Consider the following 22,145-nt stretch of genomic DNA (forward strand, 5'->3'; position numbering starts at 1 on the left):
GGTATTAAAACCCACAGAAATCTCATACCTGCACAGACTCTATACCAGAATCTCCACTGTGTAAAATAAAACTCTGTTCCTTAATTCCACGGCCTGGTGATGACGAATTGGCATTATGTTTACTAGACCACACTGGAAACATTGATACAGAAGGTTCTTCCGCGGTTTTTTCGTTGTGACCGCTGTAACTGGTACTACTCATTTCGATTTCAATGCTGGGGTAGTTCTTATTCTTTTTCTTCGGTTTGTCCCATTTCATTTTGTTTTCCATTAATGGAATCTGAAGAAAAAGAATACATTTAGTCAACGCTTATGCTAATTTAGTATAATTTATAGGGGGTTCCTATATATATGTGTATATAATATATCCTATAATAACCATGTACAATAATTAAATAGTTGTATTTGTATTTAGAGCATGGGAATCGTTTAAAAAATGCTCTATCAGAGAATTTATTGAATTTGCGTTTTACTATATTTTTTTTTTTTACTCTTTTTATTTAAACTCAGTGTAACTCTATAAATCCATCAATGTCTAGACTATAGTTCAGACTTATGATGTATCTAATGTGCAAATTCAGTATCAATCATAGATAATTATGAATAGTGATGACGTAAAATTAACACCATTCATTAGTTTTATATGGTAAATTATGTGTAATCATGTTTTCAGTTTGAACGAAAAAAAAAAATTATAAATTCAGAGTATAAAAATCAGAGGTTGTCCTTCTATGACTGTCAATTTTATTACAGCTATTAAGTGTAGAAATTCCAATATTACTCAAAGCTAAAAAAATACACTTACACACAGTGGCGTACTTGAGTTAATTTTTCAAGGAGGGGGGAGCAAAAACTATTTGATTTTGATATATTAACATAACAAATAGATATAACTTAGGGAGTTTTAAACTTACAATTAGTTTATTGATAATTAATTAAATAATAAGTTAGTGCCATTTTAGTTTAAAAAAAATTATATCGAGCAATAACGTCCATTTTATTTGTAGCATAAAGAAAGCGGTCTAAAATTTTGAGTGAACGCCCTTAAGCAAGGATTCATTAACTAATACAATTTCTGTACTTATTGCATCTTTAAGTTTGTCCAAGGGTGTGTGATCTCGATTCATAAGCATGGGGCCAATACCCAAAAGATAAAATCACACATCGTCAAGTTAGATGACCTAGGAGTCTAAAGCATATCCTCAAAACGTGATATGAGTAGGCCAAGAAAAATATTTCGAACGAGATTCGTTTTAGTGATGGCAGTGTAAGGAGGTACCCCATCTCGTTGAAACGAATCATTAATTGGTTTGGTTGTTCATCGTCTTTTACGAAATTTAGGTTTCATAAAGTTATTTATCGTGTCGATGTAATGGGTACTGTTGACAGTTCCTTTTTTTTCTGCTCCACGAAGAAGTAGGGACCGATAGTGCATTTTTTGAAACTGCACAACAAACTGTCACTTTGAGGCTGTATAGCGGTCATTCTTGGAGATTTAGAGATTTTTCAGCAGAGCTTAATGAGCTTATTCAAGCCTATTCTACTGTCTATATTCCCATTCTACGTTGAAAAATATCGATCTATTTTTGGTCCAATTCCCATGATCCACTCTATAATTTACTAATTGTATTTTTTCCTTTCCATGTTTCAATTGCATTATTATTTTCACATACAAATTTTGAACACATCTGGTAATGAAATAAGTTAAAATAATATTACCCTGTTTATTTTTGCCGGCCACAATGAACGTTTTTCTGAAATATGTTTACTATAAAATAACCGCAGTATAACGCCGTTTGATTACACAAACAATTTATTTAATAATGTATAATCAATTGTTGAATCAATAATAATAACAAATTATTTCCAGGTACACGTGGAAGTGCGTGCGTGCACTTATTATGCAATACAATATTATATTTCGTTTCAAAATTAATAACAATTGTCGTACGTATACATGAATTAATAACGTGAGCGTTGATAGAACTATGTTATTACAGTGCTGGTCCTGACACGCATTGTCTGTAATTACGTCATTGGGACCGAAATATTATTATGTAATGTGTATAAATACGATATGATAGTTATTTAAACGCAAAAAATATTCTCTGCTCGATTATAAAATCCAAACATAGCCTAAGAAACAAAATATTTACATACAAAACCGTAATATCACCTGTTTATTCACACAACATCCATATGGCCAATAAATTTTGTTTCAGCGAAAAAAAATGAATAAAAATTGACGTACGTATACACGAATTAATATATTTTGCATCTATAGGCAGTATTTGTGATTCTTCAATTTAAACACGATCAATCATTTTTTAATTTTTTATTATAAACTAACGTAGTATTAATAATGTCTATTGAAAAAACTATTGGGTTTACGTACACAAGTATGCAAATGCTTCCAGAGTGACTCTAAACGAATGCGGCGTAAATACCACAGCGGACCCACGTGTGTAACTTTAAAATAAGAACCGGCTCGATGGTTAATAACGTGAACATTGTTAAAACCCATACTATTACAGTGCCGATCCGGACATGAATTGTTTGTAATTACGTCTTAGGGGCCAAAAGTATATTATTTAATATGCATACATAAGGTAATAATAATGAAAATGATTCTCCACTCAATTTTACAATTCAAACATAGCCTTAAAAACAAAATACTCACATACAAAACCATTATAACACCTGTTTGGTCAAATCGCATCTACATTTGGGGTCAAATAAAACTGTCCATCATTCACCCACTAGAAGCATTTCAGGCAATTAGTTTACCAATTCCTATTGGATGTCCTTAGTACGTTTCGAACCTATAACACCGTACCTAAGAATTCCTTCAATATATTTACTAATCTATCAGTAAACTAAAATCCTCTTTTAATAAAAATGTCCTCTTTAACTATTTCAGGACATCAAACTCAAAGGCTAAAATAAATTGGCCAATAAATGTAAAAAAAAAAAAAAAAAAATAATAAAAATAATTAAACATTAATTAAGTATAAATAAATAAATTGTATATAAGTATATATATATATATATATATATATATACCTATAGAGTTATAATAGTCAATCATTAATATAAGTATATATATATATATAGTTATATTAATGATTGACTTCCTTCATAAATTTTTCATGTTATTTTATTTTATTTTTTTACTTATTGAAATTTATTTATTGCATTTATACAAACAAATATTTTTAATGTCTTTCAGAAAAAAAAAATGTAATTAAAAATAAATGAGAAAAATTCTGTAAGAAAACCGAGTTAGTGTTTCTTTAAGTTCTTTAAGTTTATTATTTTGTATGAACATTTGAAATCGATGAATGCTATTTGTATTTTTCATTTAAGTATATGAATTATTATTCTGTTAAGATGTTACCGAGTTGATTATTTTGAAAAAAAATATACATTTTGTTTTATCATATTTACAATTTATATTGGTGTTTATTAATTATTGTATTTCAGTAAAATATGACAAGATAAATAATTAGAAATTATTATTTACAAATCCGAGTATCAATATTTGGGTACTAGATATTTATGAGAGAAAAATTACATATATGATACAATAAACCATAAAACACAGAATTATAAGAACTTATTTTATATGTTTTTATATTTTTTTATATTTATTATTTCATACTTGATTAAAAAACTACATTAAACATTTCTTAATTAAGATGCAATTTGTGAAAATAATCAGATAGTATGGAATGTTTTTTTTTTTTTTAAAAAAAAAATAAAAACACTACTTTAAACTAATAAAAAAAAAACTTCCGTTTGGAAAATTTATTTTTAGATGTTAAAATAATTGAAATTTTCTTACTAGAGTACTTTATATGTCTCGAACAGTACTGATAACTCGTTGAAATATAAAACCAAAACATAAATCAGATAATTGATAGTTTTTAAGCTGGAATATCCTGCAGGTTACCGAGAAAATAATTAATCAGCTACAGTTTTTCTAAAGACGTTTTTTCACTTTTTATTTCATTATGATAGATTTATGCTCATCACATGACATATCACATAAATGTATTTGATTTGCGTTTTAGTATTTTAATTACATTCAAGTTGAACTATCAATATTTGTCTAGTTTGTGTTATTATATGATGCTACAAACGCATTGAAGTTATAGTGAACGTGTTGTTAAACATATAATATATTTCACCCTATTATGGAGATGTTTCTTGTAAGTTGTAATACACATTACAATAATAAACTGCGTGCACCAAGTGGCCAATTGTAAATGTTATGCTAATACGGTACCTTTTTTTTTGTTGTATTTTTTCATTTGTTCATTGTAAATCGCGTAGGAAATAAAATTTGGGTCAGATTTCATAAGTGTAATCTGCGTCGAGAATTAAACACTGGTGGGTTTTCACGTAAGCTGCATACTAATTTATACATATATTTTTATGTTTTTTTAATTGTTAACTAAAATAACGTTGAGCTTGTACATACAGAAAAATGTTTTATGCTTTTCCTGCTCGCAAGTATAGAATTGTTAAAAATATAATACGCCACACGTGTTCGGATTTATTTATTATTGTTATTATACTTAAAACATACACAACAATTTCAAACGTTTATCATGCAACTTTTCACAACGGATTGGATTCGGGAACGTATTGAGTGAAACACATCGGGTAAAATCGTATGAAATTAAAGATCTTGCGTTGATAACAATGAAAAAATGTTTATAGAAATGTTTTTAATAAATCGTATTCATGATCACTAAATTATACAATGCAATATACATAGCTATGTAAAAAGTATCAAGAGATTACGAGGGTATAATAATCACTATAAGACTCTCGTTAAAAATTATTATGATAATTCATAAATCGATTTAAACATTGTATTTTACAGAAAACAAAACTATCATAATTACATATTTCATCGAGTAAACTCTCGCGGGACATAAGAAATAAATCTACCTGAACGTGTAATAAATATTTTACAATCTTTTTTACATGCACTTATTATTACTACCGATCTCAGAAATTAAAATCGAAATGAGACGCTAAACTTTCCTAACAAATACTATGTCTTAATAATGTACATCTGCGTATTACAATAATCACAATTGATTAATATTGTTCTTTACGTGTTGGAAAGATTTATGTACAGTATTATAATATAAAATGATCACGTTTCTATAAAAGTCGCAGAACGAAATCCGCATAAATACATACCAGTACGCTTGTATATCGCAAACATGACTTGTATATATTATTTAACATTTGAAGCCGGTACGAAACGCTTGATTGTGTTTTTATTTAATACTCGCAGTTTTATAATAAAAAAGTAAAACATATTAATTGACATTCAAGCAGTACCTATCTAAAATATATTGTTTGTACCTAAAATAAAACTGCGAGAAAACTCCCTCATCCATAATGTACTTAAATTCTTAAAAGATTTCGAACTATATCCAAGGATCTAGTGCCTTACCTAAATATCTATATATTTCTAATATTTATGTATTGTATTTTTATTTTTTTTATTTTATTACTACATTCTTAATATACAACATTGTAAAAATGTAAAAAATTAAATAAAATGTAAATATAAGAATTCTGGCCCTAATCACCGAGACAGTAATTGTCAATAAAAAAAAAAACTAAATAAATAAATTGCGAGTATTGACACCCGTTGGTTTTAACGGTTTTGGACGTTGTGGACGTTATAATTACGAATGTGCATGATTAACGATGGTGAAGTGTAATCGTTAAGCTATCATAGTTTTTTTACTAGAAGCTATTAACAAATAAATAAATAAAAAAAACGACAGTGAAAAGTTTCGAAATTAAAAAGTATTAATCTATGATATAATATTACCCGTGAACTAGTAAACATTTTCTTAAAATATATTATATATGTCCGTCTACCTACGCGAACACAGTAATGCCCAACTATAATTTCCCTCGGGTCGATGACGGTCGTGCAGTTTGATTCATAAAAAATGTAATCTAATTGTGTTCGCCTTAAAAATACACACACACATATATATATATATTTAAAAAGTTGAAGTATAAATTATGGTATAGACAATAGTGTTTTGATGAATAAATCATAAGTTTTTTTGAACATAATATTTACTGAAACACGTAGTGTTACCTTTTGAACGGTGCACAATGTAAAAATGACACAATCTTTGAAATAAGATACAAAGATGCATATTGTAGAACTATTAATAAACTTAATTATAAAATAGGTAAATCACGAAGCAACAGTATTTAAATTCTTCAGAAAATACATAATATGGATTACACATGTAAGTTTAGTTGTCTTGTTAATTAACAAGTATTCAAAAATGTTTATATGTAAAGGTGTGCCCAAAACACCGTTTGAGGGGAGAGGGAAGGATTATCAGTATAAGACTTGTTTATAATTACATTAAAAATGTTTGAAAAATTATGGTGTTCCAAACGGTGTACACTTTTACTATTGTTATTTTTATTTTTCATAAACTACGAAAATAGGATATTTCGTTCCAGTAAATTTTTACTTTTCTCGGATGACCTAAAAATGCATATGAAAGTTAAACTATTAGAAGATAGAAAAATGTTACAAAAAGACCTTGATAATTTTTACAAAATGGTGCGTGCAAAACTGTTTAAAAGCTAATGTTGATAAACGTGTTCAAATATCTTTCAAAAAATGTTAAAATTCTTTTTCGTTTAATTATATCATGAATAATCAGCATTTTAAGTCAGTCTCTTCTAACAATGATCTTTTGGGTATTATTTTGTCACCTGATCTTTCTTTTTCAGAATATATTTCATTTATCTATGATAAGAAAATGTGAGCGTTAGGATTTATCAGGCGCTAATGCTGGAATTTCAAAGATATTGAGTGTCTAAAATTACTTTGTATTTCCTTGGTGTAGTCTAACATAGATTATGGTTTATATTATGGAATCATTCTCAACCTAGTCATGCTAAACGTTTAAATAAGATCCTATCATACGTCCTAAGATATTTATCTTATAAATTCAAAATGAATTACTTTACTAAAGATCTTGCCATACAATTAGGTATACATTTTCCTTATTCTAGACACAAGTTATGATATATCTTTTAATTTTAAAACTTTTAAAGGTACTGTTATTTGCCCAGAAAAGTTAGAACTAATAGGATGGTTGGTTTCCGTGTTAGGCCAAAGATTATATTTTATGAGCCATTCCACAAACAACAATATAGTTTCAATAAACTTAAGAATCAATGCTTCTAACCTGTAATAACTTGGATAATTTTGACTTTAATTTTGACAATGAAACCAAACTTCGGAATCTATGTTTAACTTTTAAACAATTCTTATTATAATAAATTACTAGTTATATCAGTCGAATATTTACATTAACTAAAATTTTATTTTAATTCACAACTATTTTATGCCATACTTTAATAATGTGTACTTAATTATTAGTTGTATACGCTGATGCTCTACAATACAACTGTGCGATTATTTTTATTAACCGATTATTATAATCGATAATTCGATTAATGATTAATGATTAATCTATTATTTTTAACAATATTAAAATAATCGAATAACTGAAGAATCGAATAATTAAATAACCAAATAGCTTATTTTTTTATCCATGAATAAGGATTATACCTATACCTAAGGCAACGTTTTAAATACGTATCATTTTATTTTTAGATTTAAGACAAAAATGACCCTTAAAGTAAACGGCAGTTATTTTTTGCAGCACAAGATGATTATTTGTTTTTTTTTTTTTTTTTTAATTAAACTTAAATAAGTTTAATTATTTGATTACTACTATTTTTAAAATACTCTATAATAGATTATTCGATTCTAAATTATATTACGATTGTTCCATTAATTATATATTTGTCAATTCGATTAATCGATAGAATACAATTATCAGGTTATTCTTCTAATCGATTATTCAATTATAATCGAAAATTATTCAAATATACAATTATTACAGGGGAAAAATAAATGCATAGTCTAACTATTCAATAACTGAATATATAATAATAATAAAAATGTTCATGAATATTTCTAACACAAGCTCTGCTGAGTCTTTCTGGACTTTTTAACTTAAAAATGCTTCAAATTACACGATTAAATCATTCATGTAAAATAAGATTATATTATTTATATAATCATATATATATATATAAAACCTATAATTATTCGAATTTTAATTATTTGATCGAAGCCTAGGCTAAATAATCAATTTCAATCTACTCTTACAACTTTTTATAATTAATACTAGGGAACCATGAAGTTGCGTGTTTATAAACGATTAACACAATATTTCTACCGACCAAACATAGTATAACTTAGTCGATTGTGGTCATTGCGCATAGTCTTCTAAACAATATGTTTGTCTTGTATGTGAGTAAAATAAGTAAAGAAAATGAAAGTTTTCAAAATTCTTATTATTCATTGATACTCGTACACGTTAATTTTCTTATAAACTAAGCACTTAGTGCTTATATAAATATTAGAGATGTTCTTGGTATAAAATTGATTATAAACCGGGTATCGAGTATAGGCCGAATAAAAATGTCAATATTACACCGAGTACCGGGTAAGAACGGAATAAAAATGCAGTGTTACACCGGGTGTCGGGTAAAGACCAAGTAAAAATTCAGTTTTAAGCCGAATAAGAGCCGTGTCTTAATTATAACATCGAGTACTCAGCTATTAAATAATTTCCGGCGCCCGGGACATCTTTAATTTATATAAATTAAAAACAAAATTAAAAGAATTACATTGCGCTTCCTCACTATCGTCGATTGGATTCATATTTTATAGTATTGATTGAATGAAAAAAAAAATGTAATGTCATTGATAAACTTCAAATAATAAACAGGCAACTAGCGAAGTAAGAACTACAGCCAAAGTGATTACAAGTGTGTCGTGGGCCGTGACTGTTGACCGATGAATGATGGCCGATGGGGAATAATGTGTCTTAATTTCAGCACAAAATAGATCAAAACAGAATGGAAACTCTTAAGAAAATACACGAGTACTAATAGTTGCCCAAAAATATGGTTTGCCTTATTAGTTTTTCCTTTTAGACTTATCAGTGTAGTTTTAAAATGTAGTGCAATTTACACGCCTCTGGATTTAAAAAAATAAAGAATGCGATTTAAAAATGTAGGATACAGACTATTATTATCATTATCAAATTTTTCTAGTAGCTCGCATTACTCTGTAGTCGTCGAAAAAAACCAAAATAATTTTCTATTGTCATATAATTTGAAAAAATATTCCTATATATTAAAATTAAATAATTTAACCATTATTTAGAAACAACGTATATGCTATGCATGATGAAATCCTTGGCGGCGCTTATGTATACAATATTTATTAATTGCATTATAATTAATTATGTATCATATCATTGATATTTAACAGAAAAAAAATTACTTTTCAACATTGGCCAAAAAAAAATCGTATTTAAACTGTACTAATTTCCAACTTATTCATTCAAATAATTCATAAATAAAAAGTTCTTCTAAAAAACCAAAATTAATGTTGTTTAAAATAAATATGCTAATTATAGTTGCTGTTATTTTGTAATAATTAGAATTATATATAATTTAATCATTTATTTACAATATTTAAAAATGTAAAGTGGCTACATATTTTATATAAAATGTATATAAAAGGGAATTGTTTATTCTTATTCTACTACAGTTTATGCAATAACAAACATTGATCAACTTTATATTTGGATGTACAATCTACATATACCTTATACTATTTATATTATAAGAAATAATTCGAAAAAAATTAATTTTTAATACGTTACAGTTTACTTGTATTAGTGTATCAAAAAAAGTTTTGACAAAAATCGTAATAAATAATAAAAATCACTTGGAAAATAATATACCATAAATATTACCAGTAAACACAATAAGTCTTTAGTCGGCAAATTATGTTTATTGACAAGCCATTTAATGTATTACTTAAGTTACAAAACAAAACATTACATTTTATGGTTTATTGACAAAATTAATAAACAGTGAATGTAAATAATACGGAAGAATATTATCATATTTTTTTCGATCTAAGGAAATTGTCAAGCCCTTTTAAGGCGGTGGACTAAAATTTGGGCGACCAAAAATGTCCATTGTGCTTTATTCTCATCTGTGATTTCAGATTGTTTTATATAATTTATTAATAAAATCAGGAAATAATTTTTCTAATTCATAAACAAAACACTAGTTTTTCACAACAACGACCAGATATTGTAAATGAGTTCGTTAATCATAAATGCATTAAAATAAATTTTAATTTATAACTTAAGATTTTTTTCTGTTATACTAATAGGTGTGCATATATTTATACACAGATTATATCAGCTGGTTACTTAGTAGGGGTTGAGTAAAAATGTATTAATAGACCGGGTAAAAAAATTCAGTTCTATACCGAGTACAGGGTAAGGGTTGAGTTTTATTTATGGCATCAAGTAATTGCTGGATACCGGAACATCTTTGATATATATATATACAATATATTATATATAAGTATGTCGAGTGAATTTTTATTCATTATTATTAGATTATTTCGACAAACTCGGCAGATTCGTTTTAATTTGAGTATGTCCCGGTTCACCTTGTATAATGTACATTAACCGCATTAACCTAAATATCGGATAATTACATTATAAAAACAAACCCCATGTAGTACATTACATATTAAATTATGAAACAACTAAAAACCGTTACTCTTTGATATATAAACGGATAAATCAACATCGTCTGAAAACAAATTCCACAGTGATGACATTTCTATTTCGGTATGGATTTTTAGGGATGTTCCACGAACAGAAAAATATAATGAATCGAATTAAGTAGTTAAAAACCGGTAAATAATGATGTTAATTCTAAATTCTAAATAATAATGATTGTAACAATAATCATTATGATAACAATAATTAAAATAAAAGCGAGAAAATAATATTAATTGAGTTGTTAATACATATGAACCAAAGAAATTGATCTATTGTTAAGTTAGAAATTTTCCACATCGATCGATGTTACGTAGGTGTCGGAAAAATTAAGGTGAAAGGAACTTGGTGGATTCCACCAGCTGGGCAGACATATAATCACTGTAACTCTTTTCTCGTGCTGAAATATGTTATTCATTTTTACCACCCTCACTATTATAAAAACAATACAAATGATTTTAATCGATTCTCGACGAATTTTATTTTATTTCGTTATGCATTTTTTTTTTTACCTTTATAAAAAATGTTTTAAACTTTCATTGTTATTTAATGATAAACAATGTATATACAATTATGTATGATAAACAACGTGCGTATCCTGAATAGAATATGCAATAAATCTCTAATTACTATTTCTATAATTATTATATATTTTTTCCTATTTCATAAGATTGGTGATTTTTTTGATTTATTTCATACTTTTTTGGAAAACCGTATCCCGTTTAGAATGTATGTACGCAACAAGTGCATGTGCCCGAATTAGATGTTATTCGAACCAAGATTATAGGGTATGTTCCTGTTCCTAAATTTTAATAACATTTGGCATTATATAAGCAAGCTATAAAACCAATTTGTTCTTGGTTGTACTTATTGGCCCTCGTAATAGTCTATTCGCGTCGCGTGAATGCTATGTCATTTTCGACTTGATTAATCAAACGACTCACAATAACCAATTTCGGCAAACCAATGTTTTCTGTGGAAACTAATTGCATGTAATTTATGCAATAGATTATAAAACATAACGGTAAATCATTATAATATTATATTAATAATATGCTCGGAGTTGATTGCTAATAATTTTTATCCGCGTGTTTAACTAAGCTAAGAATATCTGGTATGAAACTATCGTTTTTGGTCACGTATTTTCCGACGATGTGAGCAAAAGCTGAAAGTATATGAGATGGTACTATTGCGTAGGTGTTTTATTGAATATCGTATATATTTAAAAAAAATACTGTTTCACGAATTCATCGGAAATTGTTTTCAATAAAACGCGATTTGCGCGGCAATATACTGTTTTTCTAATATGGCAATCCGAACACTTATTCGAAATTGTTTTTCAAAAACACAACAACTGCAGCGTTATATTGGAATTCATGGTTATTGGTTTAAATTATAAACATGTCTTGTGCACGGAAGTGAATTAAGTGAACATTTTTAAAACTTAGTTATTTTTTTTATTCACATCAAATGCTGCAACAATTGATATATTTAAATAATAATATAATAATATATAATAATAATATATTTCATTTATTTTAAAAGACAAATCATCTACTACAAAATAATGAAACACTATTCGTTGGCAGTTAATTTTTAAATTAATGTTAACAAGAAGGCATATTTTATCAGTTATTATAATAATTCGTAAGAAATATTCATTTTTATTTATAGTTAATAGTTTCAAAACAAACATGATTTCTAGTAAAATTATGTTCAATTTACATTAGTTTTCTTTTCGCGATAAATAACACTCTTGAGTACACAAATTTGGTAAATTTTCTTTTCTCTGTTTATAATATAAAAAAAAATCTTTGCATACAACGTATTTTTTAAATTAAATTTCTACCAAGTTAATTTTGAAAAGAACCCATATTAAAAAACTTAATTGTGAAGCATCTACATTCAATATAAATTTTATATGTTTTTCGTACTTTAACAAATTTGATAAATTTGAAAAAAAATAAGTTTACTATCATTTGTTTTAATAATATATATCTATTATTTTAGCATTAAAACCTTTATTATTATAATATCAATAAAAAAAAAAAAAACAATCAAATTTTGTTTTTAGTATGTTGATTTCCTTGGCTCTTGAAAATAATATTATAGGTATACAAATTTCAATGATATTCTGGTGGTGCAAAAACATATCTTTGCACCACCACATTTTAGATGTGGTGTTGCAAGTGCCACATTTGCACCACCCAGTTTACGTCACTGATCGGATAGTATAGTATAATTATTATTTTATATTTAAAGCCACAATAATATAATTGCATGCCTATTCCATTGGGGTTTAAATAAACCAATAAATATTTTTAATTTCCATTACAGCTGAACACCCTTGTTGAAATGCAATTACTCGCATTTTTATTTATCTATTACCATAAGATAAAACATAATATAACACATTAAAATATTAAAATTATGCAAATGTTAAAATTATTAAAAAGATCACCCAGTATTATTGTTCATGCAAAATGTGAAAACTAGTTAATTATTAAAAAGTTTTAAATTAAGCTGTCTGTTTGTGGTAGAGTTAAAAAAAACTTATAAAACATAAAATATATATAAGCACACAAATTGGTTTTTATAAATTATAATATAGATGATTTAAGTTTAAGACAGTGTAGAATCGGTTGACATGCAAATATTCTTACCTTCTTTGGAACACCCTTATTTTATTATAATACAGTCTATTTTAATACGATTTTTTTAAAATACAAAATGTGTATTAACACTTTTTATTTTAATAGTTTATTATTAATAGTTGTATATATTTTCGTTTATTTGAATCAATATATTCATTTATTATTCAGGGTTTTACTGCAATTAGATTAAATTGTAACTGTCTCTAAAATATGTTGGTAATAATTTAATTAATGTTTTTTTTTGTGGTTACAAAACAAAATACTTTAAATATTTCATTTTGTTAAAGGTGTCTTATTTCTAAATTATCTATAACTGTGTCTATATGAAACCAATTAATATAATTGATTGAATTCTTGAGAATGTACTTGAAGCATCAAAACTTTAGTTTGATTTCTCAAATTATATATCCATCATAAACTAATTGGAAATTCACGGTGACTATAATAATATAATTTAAATAAATCTGTATTAATAACATGAGTTTAAATTAAATTAAAATAGTTCAGATATATATCCAGACATATTTCTCATTATAAGTTATAGTTATCATTATTATCACTGTTCATGTGTTAGAGTTATTATTAGTCATAAGTTTAGATAATTATTACTGTCAAAATGATATGTTGATAACAGTGTTAACTTTAGTTCTATATTTTTCAACATGCTATCAAACGATATCTATTGATAAATTAATATACATGAATATAAAGTAAAAAAGTCATCTATATTATTGAAATTCATACATTTTATAAGACGCTACATTAATTATAAAATTAGTATATTTTTGAAAGTTGTAAATAGGTACATACAGTTGTGTAATCAACAAATATCACACCATTTTTGCATATTACTATAAGCGAATATTGTATTTTTTTTCTCTCTATCTCTCACTCACACACTAACACGTACTTTATCATTTTACGAACAATTTATTATACAAATGAGTTATTTAAAGAAAACAATTTAAATAAATAAAAACGTTAGTAATGAAATAAAAGGGTAAATATTTATAGAAATATCTAGATTTTTGGGTCAGAGCAGAAACCTTAGTTAACTATATTTCTTATTAACATACTTTTTTCATAAATATTTGGTTTAAAAGTTTTGTTTAATGATGAAATTGCTTTAAACATCAATTATGCTATTATTTATAATTATTTGCCAATAATAATATTTTGTTCCGCAATTACGTGAAAGTATCCGTAGTTAGTGAAAAAGTGAACAACTTTAAGTTGACATGCGTTTTTATTCAAACATGCAAAAAAATGTCAATATTTTTATGACAATTAATTTATGATAAGAATTATTTGCATTTCTTATTTTTATTGAATGTCAATTGAAACCTAAAATTATTATTATTATTCATCATTAATAAATTAAAACCGATATACATTTGTAAGCAGTAATCTGAATAATAGTAACAAATAATAGGTGAAAATACGCATGATTAAAATATTAATCACTATAGAAATGCCGTTTTAAAGTTGTTCATTTTAATACATCAATACCTAACTTTTTGCTCTATAAATTAATATATTTTTAATGAAATGATTCAATCAAAAAAAAAATTAGTTTCATCATAATTTATTGTTGATCATAAAATCCTTAAATCCTGATCATATATTTTCGAAAAATGCATTTAATTCGACACTCGAATACCGGGGAGGGTAATTTATCTGTATCTGAATTTTGTCCCCTTTTTCATTGTCACCATAGCGATATTATTATAAAAACAAAATATACTATTATCTTTAAAAATCTGAGTAGTTCCTGCGGGTGTGCCCTTGGATCAGTTTATCGTGCGCGTTTAATCAAAAAAAAAAGTGGTCTCAAAAAAAAAGTTCAGTGCATAATAATAATAGTTTATAATAATGGTATTAATGTTGGCCGAGACTCGCGTAATCTAATTTCAATCCTAATAGTTATAGTTGTCAGCAAAAATACTCCGACGCGCTTTCAGTCATAAAAATGGCATTCATAATTACTTACAATGTAAAAGTTCTAAAATTGAAGTAGACTTTGATCATAATTTATGTTTGATGTACTCTAGCAATACAAACGTTTGGTAATTTAATAGTACCCGACTAAAAATTGACACTAGTATGTATATAGGTTATTTGAATATATTTAGTTACTGTATGTACTAAATATATTATTGTCTTTAATAGCTTGTAACCTTAAGGGATGTATGAAACACAAAATTAGATTAATTTATTTCATCAAGTTATTATATATATAATATTCGTATATGAATTCTACTTTTTCGTTTTAAACAATAAATTGACAATTCGTGCAAAAAAGTTTTGACGATAAAAACAAATAAACGTATTTCTATGTTGGCGTGTGAATTCTACAATCGCGTGCTGTGTATTAACCTCAATTTTAGTAGCTCGATTCAAAAAGTTTTATTACATGCATTGTTTTTCTTTTAAGTTTATTTTATTATATATATATTTTTTAACCCTTCTGGATTATTAATTCATACTCATTATTTTTGTCCTTCATTTAGCCTTGGTATTTCATATCGATCACCGACGACATTACACCTTATCATCATTGCCAACCTTTCTGATAACGATATAATGATTTTTTGCGAAAATATCGTTTAAAATTATAGTTTGCACTTTTACTTTTTCAGCACTTATATAGCTCGCACAGATGTCAAGTATAGTTGATTAAAATAAAATGTCATTAGGCAATAAAATTAAAACTACTTACGCAGTAAACAAGTATAGCATTTAATCATATTTATATAATATATCATATTACTTGATATTTATCGGTTCTCAATTTTTTTAAACTATTTAGTACAATGGATAACATTGATTCCATCGTTCTTGAATACTTGAACACGGTTTAATCTATTTTAAAGAATGAAGGTAATACTTCGATTTGTTATGTATGTGTAATAATGGGATGTATACATATATAGTCATTAATTAATGTAATAATATATTAAAAAATAGTTTGAAATTCACATGACATTTTTCACCGATTCTAAATACATATATGGAAAACTTATCTTGTGTTTTTTAATATAATAACTATAAAAATAAATATATATATTTTAAAACGAAGTACCTTCAAGAAAATTTAACCATAATAATTCTACTAATGGAAATTTTTTTAAAATTATAATATATATTTGCACTTGGTATTATAATCATCTTCCGTTTGTATTTTATGATAAAATTATTGCAAAACTTAATTTCTAAATTTTACTGCCAACAGTACATATAAGTACTTAATATTTATGACATATTTAGTTCTTTGTAGTTATACAAGTATATCTTTTTTAATAATTTTTCAACAAAAATTAAGTAACATTTTTAAATCATTATTTGTGAATTTAGGCGATTATCAAGCCATTTTTTTTTTACAGGTTTATTTATTGATGATGTTATTTTGTGATTTAAATGCACATTGAGAAAAAAAAATTATATTTAAATACTTTTAAAACTATTTATAATATAATAACAAATTTTTATTATAAATAAAAAAATATAGTTACTACAAAGTTTTTTCGCGGAGAAAAAAGCGTTCAATTTTATGCGTAAAATATTATTTTAAATAAATATTTCATAATTCCCCTATAATATTTGTATTTTATTTGTAAATTATTATGAGCTACTAAGTACAGAGACTATTTAATATGTTTGTATAATATTATTTTAAAAAATATATTTATTTTATAAAATATTTTTTTAATTCAAATGTGAACTAAACAATTTAAAATTGTTATATTGCTTAACTTTATATCTTCCAAAAACAAAATTATACTATTCAATATACAATAACTCATTAGAAATACATTTTTCGTTCTCATAACATAATCAGTAATATAAGGTAAATAAATATAAATCTACTTTTATATTTATGTATAAAAAATATTCTTAAGAAAACAAATCATTAATATAGCCCAAATAAGTTCTAAGTAATTCAAACATACATAGTTAAAAATTCATCATTTCATAGACATTAAAGATATTTTTAATGTATCAACAACATTTGCTGTTAAAATATTATTAATTATTATTTTTTTTTTTTAAGAAATGATTTGTCATTAAAACCATTTTTGTACAAGAAAAAAACTACCAACTTACTATGATACACAATTATTCAAATTTTTGAAAGCATATTTTTAATAATTTTAAGAATTTAGGCTTTTTGATAAATTTCTTATTTAAATTTATGAATTTTTTTTATTAAAAAATTGCTTTTAGAAATGTTTTCAATGATTATCATATGTTATAAGTTTATACAAATATTTAAAGTATCTAATACAATTTTAAATCAAAATATTATTACAAATATAATTGATTTTTTTCTCAAATATCACTTTTGTAATCTTAAATGCATTTATAAATTATTAAATACGACTGTCGAGCTTTATAAAAAAAGTTTTAAATATAAGAAGTGAAAAGGAACATACTTTATAAAACATTTTCAAAACAAAATTTAAATTATTTTTATAGAATCTATTTTTATTTTTTATTTCACATTCTAATAAAATTCGACCCATAATTCTTATGAACTTATTTACTCAACACATCATATAGGTAAATGCTGTCTCAAAATCTATGTATTTTAAGCATCTCAGTACTTCACAACACACAATACAATTTTTTGCTAATAATATAAATGTAATGTACTCTCAAATATGATTTAAAAAAAAATAAAAAATAAATAATGGATTAACTTTCAACGTTACCTATTTCATATTTATTTATATTTTTTTTAACGTATATTTTTGAAATACGACATATTTTTAATAAATATACTTAGAATTAGAATTTCTAGAACGTATTTATAGAGCTCATTTCGTGTACAATATTATAACATTTATCGAAAACATAAACTAATAAAATACAATAAAGAAACAATTCGAATGTTTCAACAAAAGTTTTCAATACGATAGTAAATAATTCATCAATATCGTTAATAAATATACCTACTGATAATCTTGCCATATTTACGTTACTATAACTGTACTAAGTTCGTAGTGCATACAGTACATGATAAAATAAAATCCATGTATCTACTAGGAATTTAAATAATCCATACAGTTTTAACGTTCGAAAGTCGAAAGTACAACAGTAATGTGTTTAAGCATCGTTATGGCGAAACGCGAAAATAACGGGGTGCGAACAAATTGTGCGATTTTAATGAAACAATTTTAATATTTATAAACGTGTTCGCGGAAAAGGAAATGCATCCTTACGCGTATTATTTAAAATAGTCGAAAAAAAAAAGGTTACCGTTTTTTTTTTTTTTTTTCTAGCTCGAATGCGATCACGTGAACATTATTGTTATTATTCGTGAAAATACGTCCGACGTCCGTAAATCAGAAATATCGAATTCGACAAAAATTTATTAACCGGTTAATAGCACGGTTGACATGATGAGGTACAACCGATATTCAAATAATCGGCATCGGTACCTATTATCGTAATTTGTTTCGGTTATTTCTTAACTCAACACGACATCGTTCTAAATATTGTTGTTAATATTTTCGTAAAAACTATTGTAATTAATCATTAAATAGTGTTATTGTAAATATTGTGCAATCATATTACCATGGTGGTGCAAGATTTTGACTTTCCGTAGTGAAGCTTCGACGGACGATGGAGACAATTGCGTGCGTCCAACACGTTGACTGAAACTTTAGTCCGGCGGCAACGACGACGACGACTACGACGGCGGCGGCGGCTGCGGCGGCAGCGTCGTCGGCGGCAGAGCAGTGTGCCTAGGCAACCACTCCGGTGCACGTACCTGCACCCTGTCACGCGGTCGGTGCAGAGGTATGCGCGTACGTTCTGGGCGAGTTGTCGTGCACACTTGCTCGGCCCCGGATACAGTGTACGATATTATGCATAAAGGGAAATAACTATTTTTTCTTTTTTTTTTCCTTTGCACTCGCGCACCGGCCTCGTACGGCGAATCCACTGCGGGCACGTTCGACGTACCTATTATACAATCTGGGGCGTATTTGGAGGGGGGATGATACGGGTGTTAAAACGCCCCCCATCGATGGCGGTCAAACGGGGGGGGGGGTTGATGAGGAGGATATATCCCCCCCCTTGACCTTTTTTTAAATATTTATAATTCTTCCATATTATACATAATATAATATAGGTATTCATCTATTTTCTATTTAAAAAAATAAATATACTGTACTTATTAGTTATTATACAGTCTCTAGATTCGAATAAAATTAACAGTTCAAACATAAAACACTAAAATATTAATTGAAACAAACTTTTTAGATTTTTTTTCATTTCCTTTATAGTTAAATTATAAGAATGTATGAAATTTAAATTTAGTACTTAATGCTTAACATAATATATTATATTATTATATGAATTGTGTAATCATATTATTTTAGAGTCGTCTCAATGGTTTAACCACTATGGTTGTTCATCGTGAGGTTGTTAATATAACTGTAGACGGAATACTGGACGAATTAGCAAAAAAAACCAGAAAAATAGATTTAATAATATAAATATCATTAACTAGCCGACCCGTCACAGCTTCGCCCGTGATTGGTTGTTTATTTTGCCTTCGAACCATGATATGAGAATTTTTTATTCAAATATTATTGTTTAATGTGATCGGCAAGTAAATATAAAAAAACGGTTAATGAAAACGGATTGAAATTTTTCTAGCGTTATAATTGATAAAAATAAATATAGATAAAAAAGAAATAATTTATGGATGATAAAGAATTTGATTGAAGTTGATGAAGAAAAAAAAAGAAAAAAAAAAGAATTAAAATAAGAATTTTATAAGACTTCTGAGTATATGATGTTTTTTGTTATATTTCCTGTTGAAATTAAAATCATAAGATGATTTGGGTCCCCAGTTCGAGAAAATGCCACGTATAATTGCCCATGTGAAAAGCACTCTGTACGAAGATCTACGCCAACGTACTTGAATGTTTGACTTTGCGCTTTTTTTGTGGTAATGGCAAAAGAAACTTTAACTGGGAATTGAAGCCGTTTGAAAGAAAACGGCAAGTCAGAGGGAATCATGGGAATTCTTGGAATAAATGCAATTTCTCCTTTCGCTGACCCTGTAAGAATTACGGATTCTATAATATTATTTCGCAACGATTTTATTTGTAATCTTGTACCGTTACATAAGTTCGGTGGTTGAAGATTACGTAATAATGTAATTGGAGCACCAATTTTTAATTTTAGCTTATGAAAAGGAAATCCCGAAGGAGAAAGAGAATTGGGAAATTCTTGTGGATAATGAATAGCATCATCTGTTGATGTAACTGTATCAATAGATAGATATTCTCGTGAGTGTCCATCGAATTTTAGAAGGATGATATCATTAATTTCTCCTGCTGTTACATTTCTCGGAGAGATAATAGCTTTTTCACATAACCACTGATAAGATTTATTGGACAGATTAAAAATGTCAGGATAAACTGTAGAAATCAACTCTTCCACGTTACTGACCGCCCGTCCAATCGTATGATTGACAGAAATGTAACCATTTTCATTTTCGAAAGTTCCATTTCCAATTTTCAACAACTGTGCTGGAAAAATATCGTCCCCTCCGCATAAATAAACTCTCATGTTTGTTCGCAAATACAGTTTTTCAACATAGTTCCATATAGGGGAAGATTTTAAGCAAGTATTAATGATATCAGCTCGAGTACCTTTAAGGATTACTGGTAAGGTTTGACGGAAATCACCAGCGAAAACAAATGTTATGCCACCCATAAACTAATTATTACACCTTTCAGAAAATATTTTTGCCATCATATCTACAGCGAATTGGCTGAATAATGTTTTGTTATAATGTAGATGATTTAGACTTGTTTCTCTCACCATAAACCTATAAGAATAAAATTGCATGCAGGAGACAGTTTTTGTTCGATTTTGGTTATTTTTCTGTAAAATATTAATGTGATAATCGTCTTCGCCTCTAATATACATCAATGGGTATTGCAGTGCATCATAAGATCTATTCAATTCGGAAACTCGACTCAAGTGTCCACTCCGACTGTGCAGAACTATATCTCTGGGACCTTTATCTTCATTAACTAATAATACAGCTACTTCATCGATGGTAGGTGCATTATATTTACCTTTGTGTTCATCTTGAGGAACTCTGTCAGCATGAATAATTAACTTAAAGTTTTGCAACTCATCAAAAGACCTCGACTCCAGATTAGATCTGAAGCTCTGTATGAGGTGATTATTTTCACGCAAAACTGTTTGCAATGATTCAATGAGACCTCTTTTTAAATTTGGAATCATATTTGTTCGAATATCTATTATATTAATAATATCTATTTGATCCGACTCTGACATAAAATATATTTGTAAAAATTTAGCATTATTTCCAATTTCGGGTAATAAGCTACCTATTAAATGATGCACTTGACCTTGAATTTGAAAAGAGGGCATGAAGTTCCCTTCAACTATTTCGTTTGCTCCAAACGATGTCATTTGAAACAGAGTATTATACCGTCTAGAATTATCAAAGAAATGTTTTGATAGAGGGTGAAAATTATCAATTAAACTTTTTAATTAGGTCTGGAAGATCCTCAAATTGGTACAAAACAACTTTACCGTCAGCGCAGCAAAGTCCATGGGTTTCATCTTTCCATTTTTTTGCATGGCACTTAGGACATAATATAGTCATTTGTCCAATTTGAAGCGCTTTAATATTTAAATAATCAATCTCGGATTGATAATATAGGTACACGCACAATATAGGTACAATTGTTTT

The 22,145-nt window shown here is 26.9% G+C and overlaps 1 protein-coding gene across 1 annotated transcript in view; it reads right to left on the minus strand.

Moving 5' to 3' along the window:
* LOC112688711 overlaps positions 1-19,228 on the minus strand; it is a 36,706-nt gene extending 17,478 nt beyond the window's left edge. The window contains exons 1-2 of the mRNA XM_025562044.1: positions 18,974-19,228; positions 29-280 (exon numbers count right to left, since the gene is read on the minus strand). Coding sequence (XP_025417829.1) covers positions 29-280; positions 18,974-18,976 — 255 coding nt within the window. The 5' untranslated portion in view covers positions 18,977-19,228. The remainder of the gene's footprint in view (positions 1-28; positions 281-18,973) is intronic.
* Between the last annotated feature and the right edge of the window lie 2,917 nt (positions 19,229-22,145).

Source organism: Sipha flava, unplaced genomic scaffold, assembly GCF_003268045.1.
Source record: "Sipha flava isolate LNK unplaced genomic scaffold, YSA_version1 3_pilon_pilon, whole genome shotgun sequence".
Taxonomy (NCBI): Eukaryota; Metazoa; Arthropoda; class Insecta; order Hemiptera; family Aphididae; genus Sipha; species Sipha flava.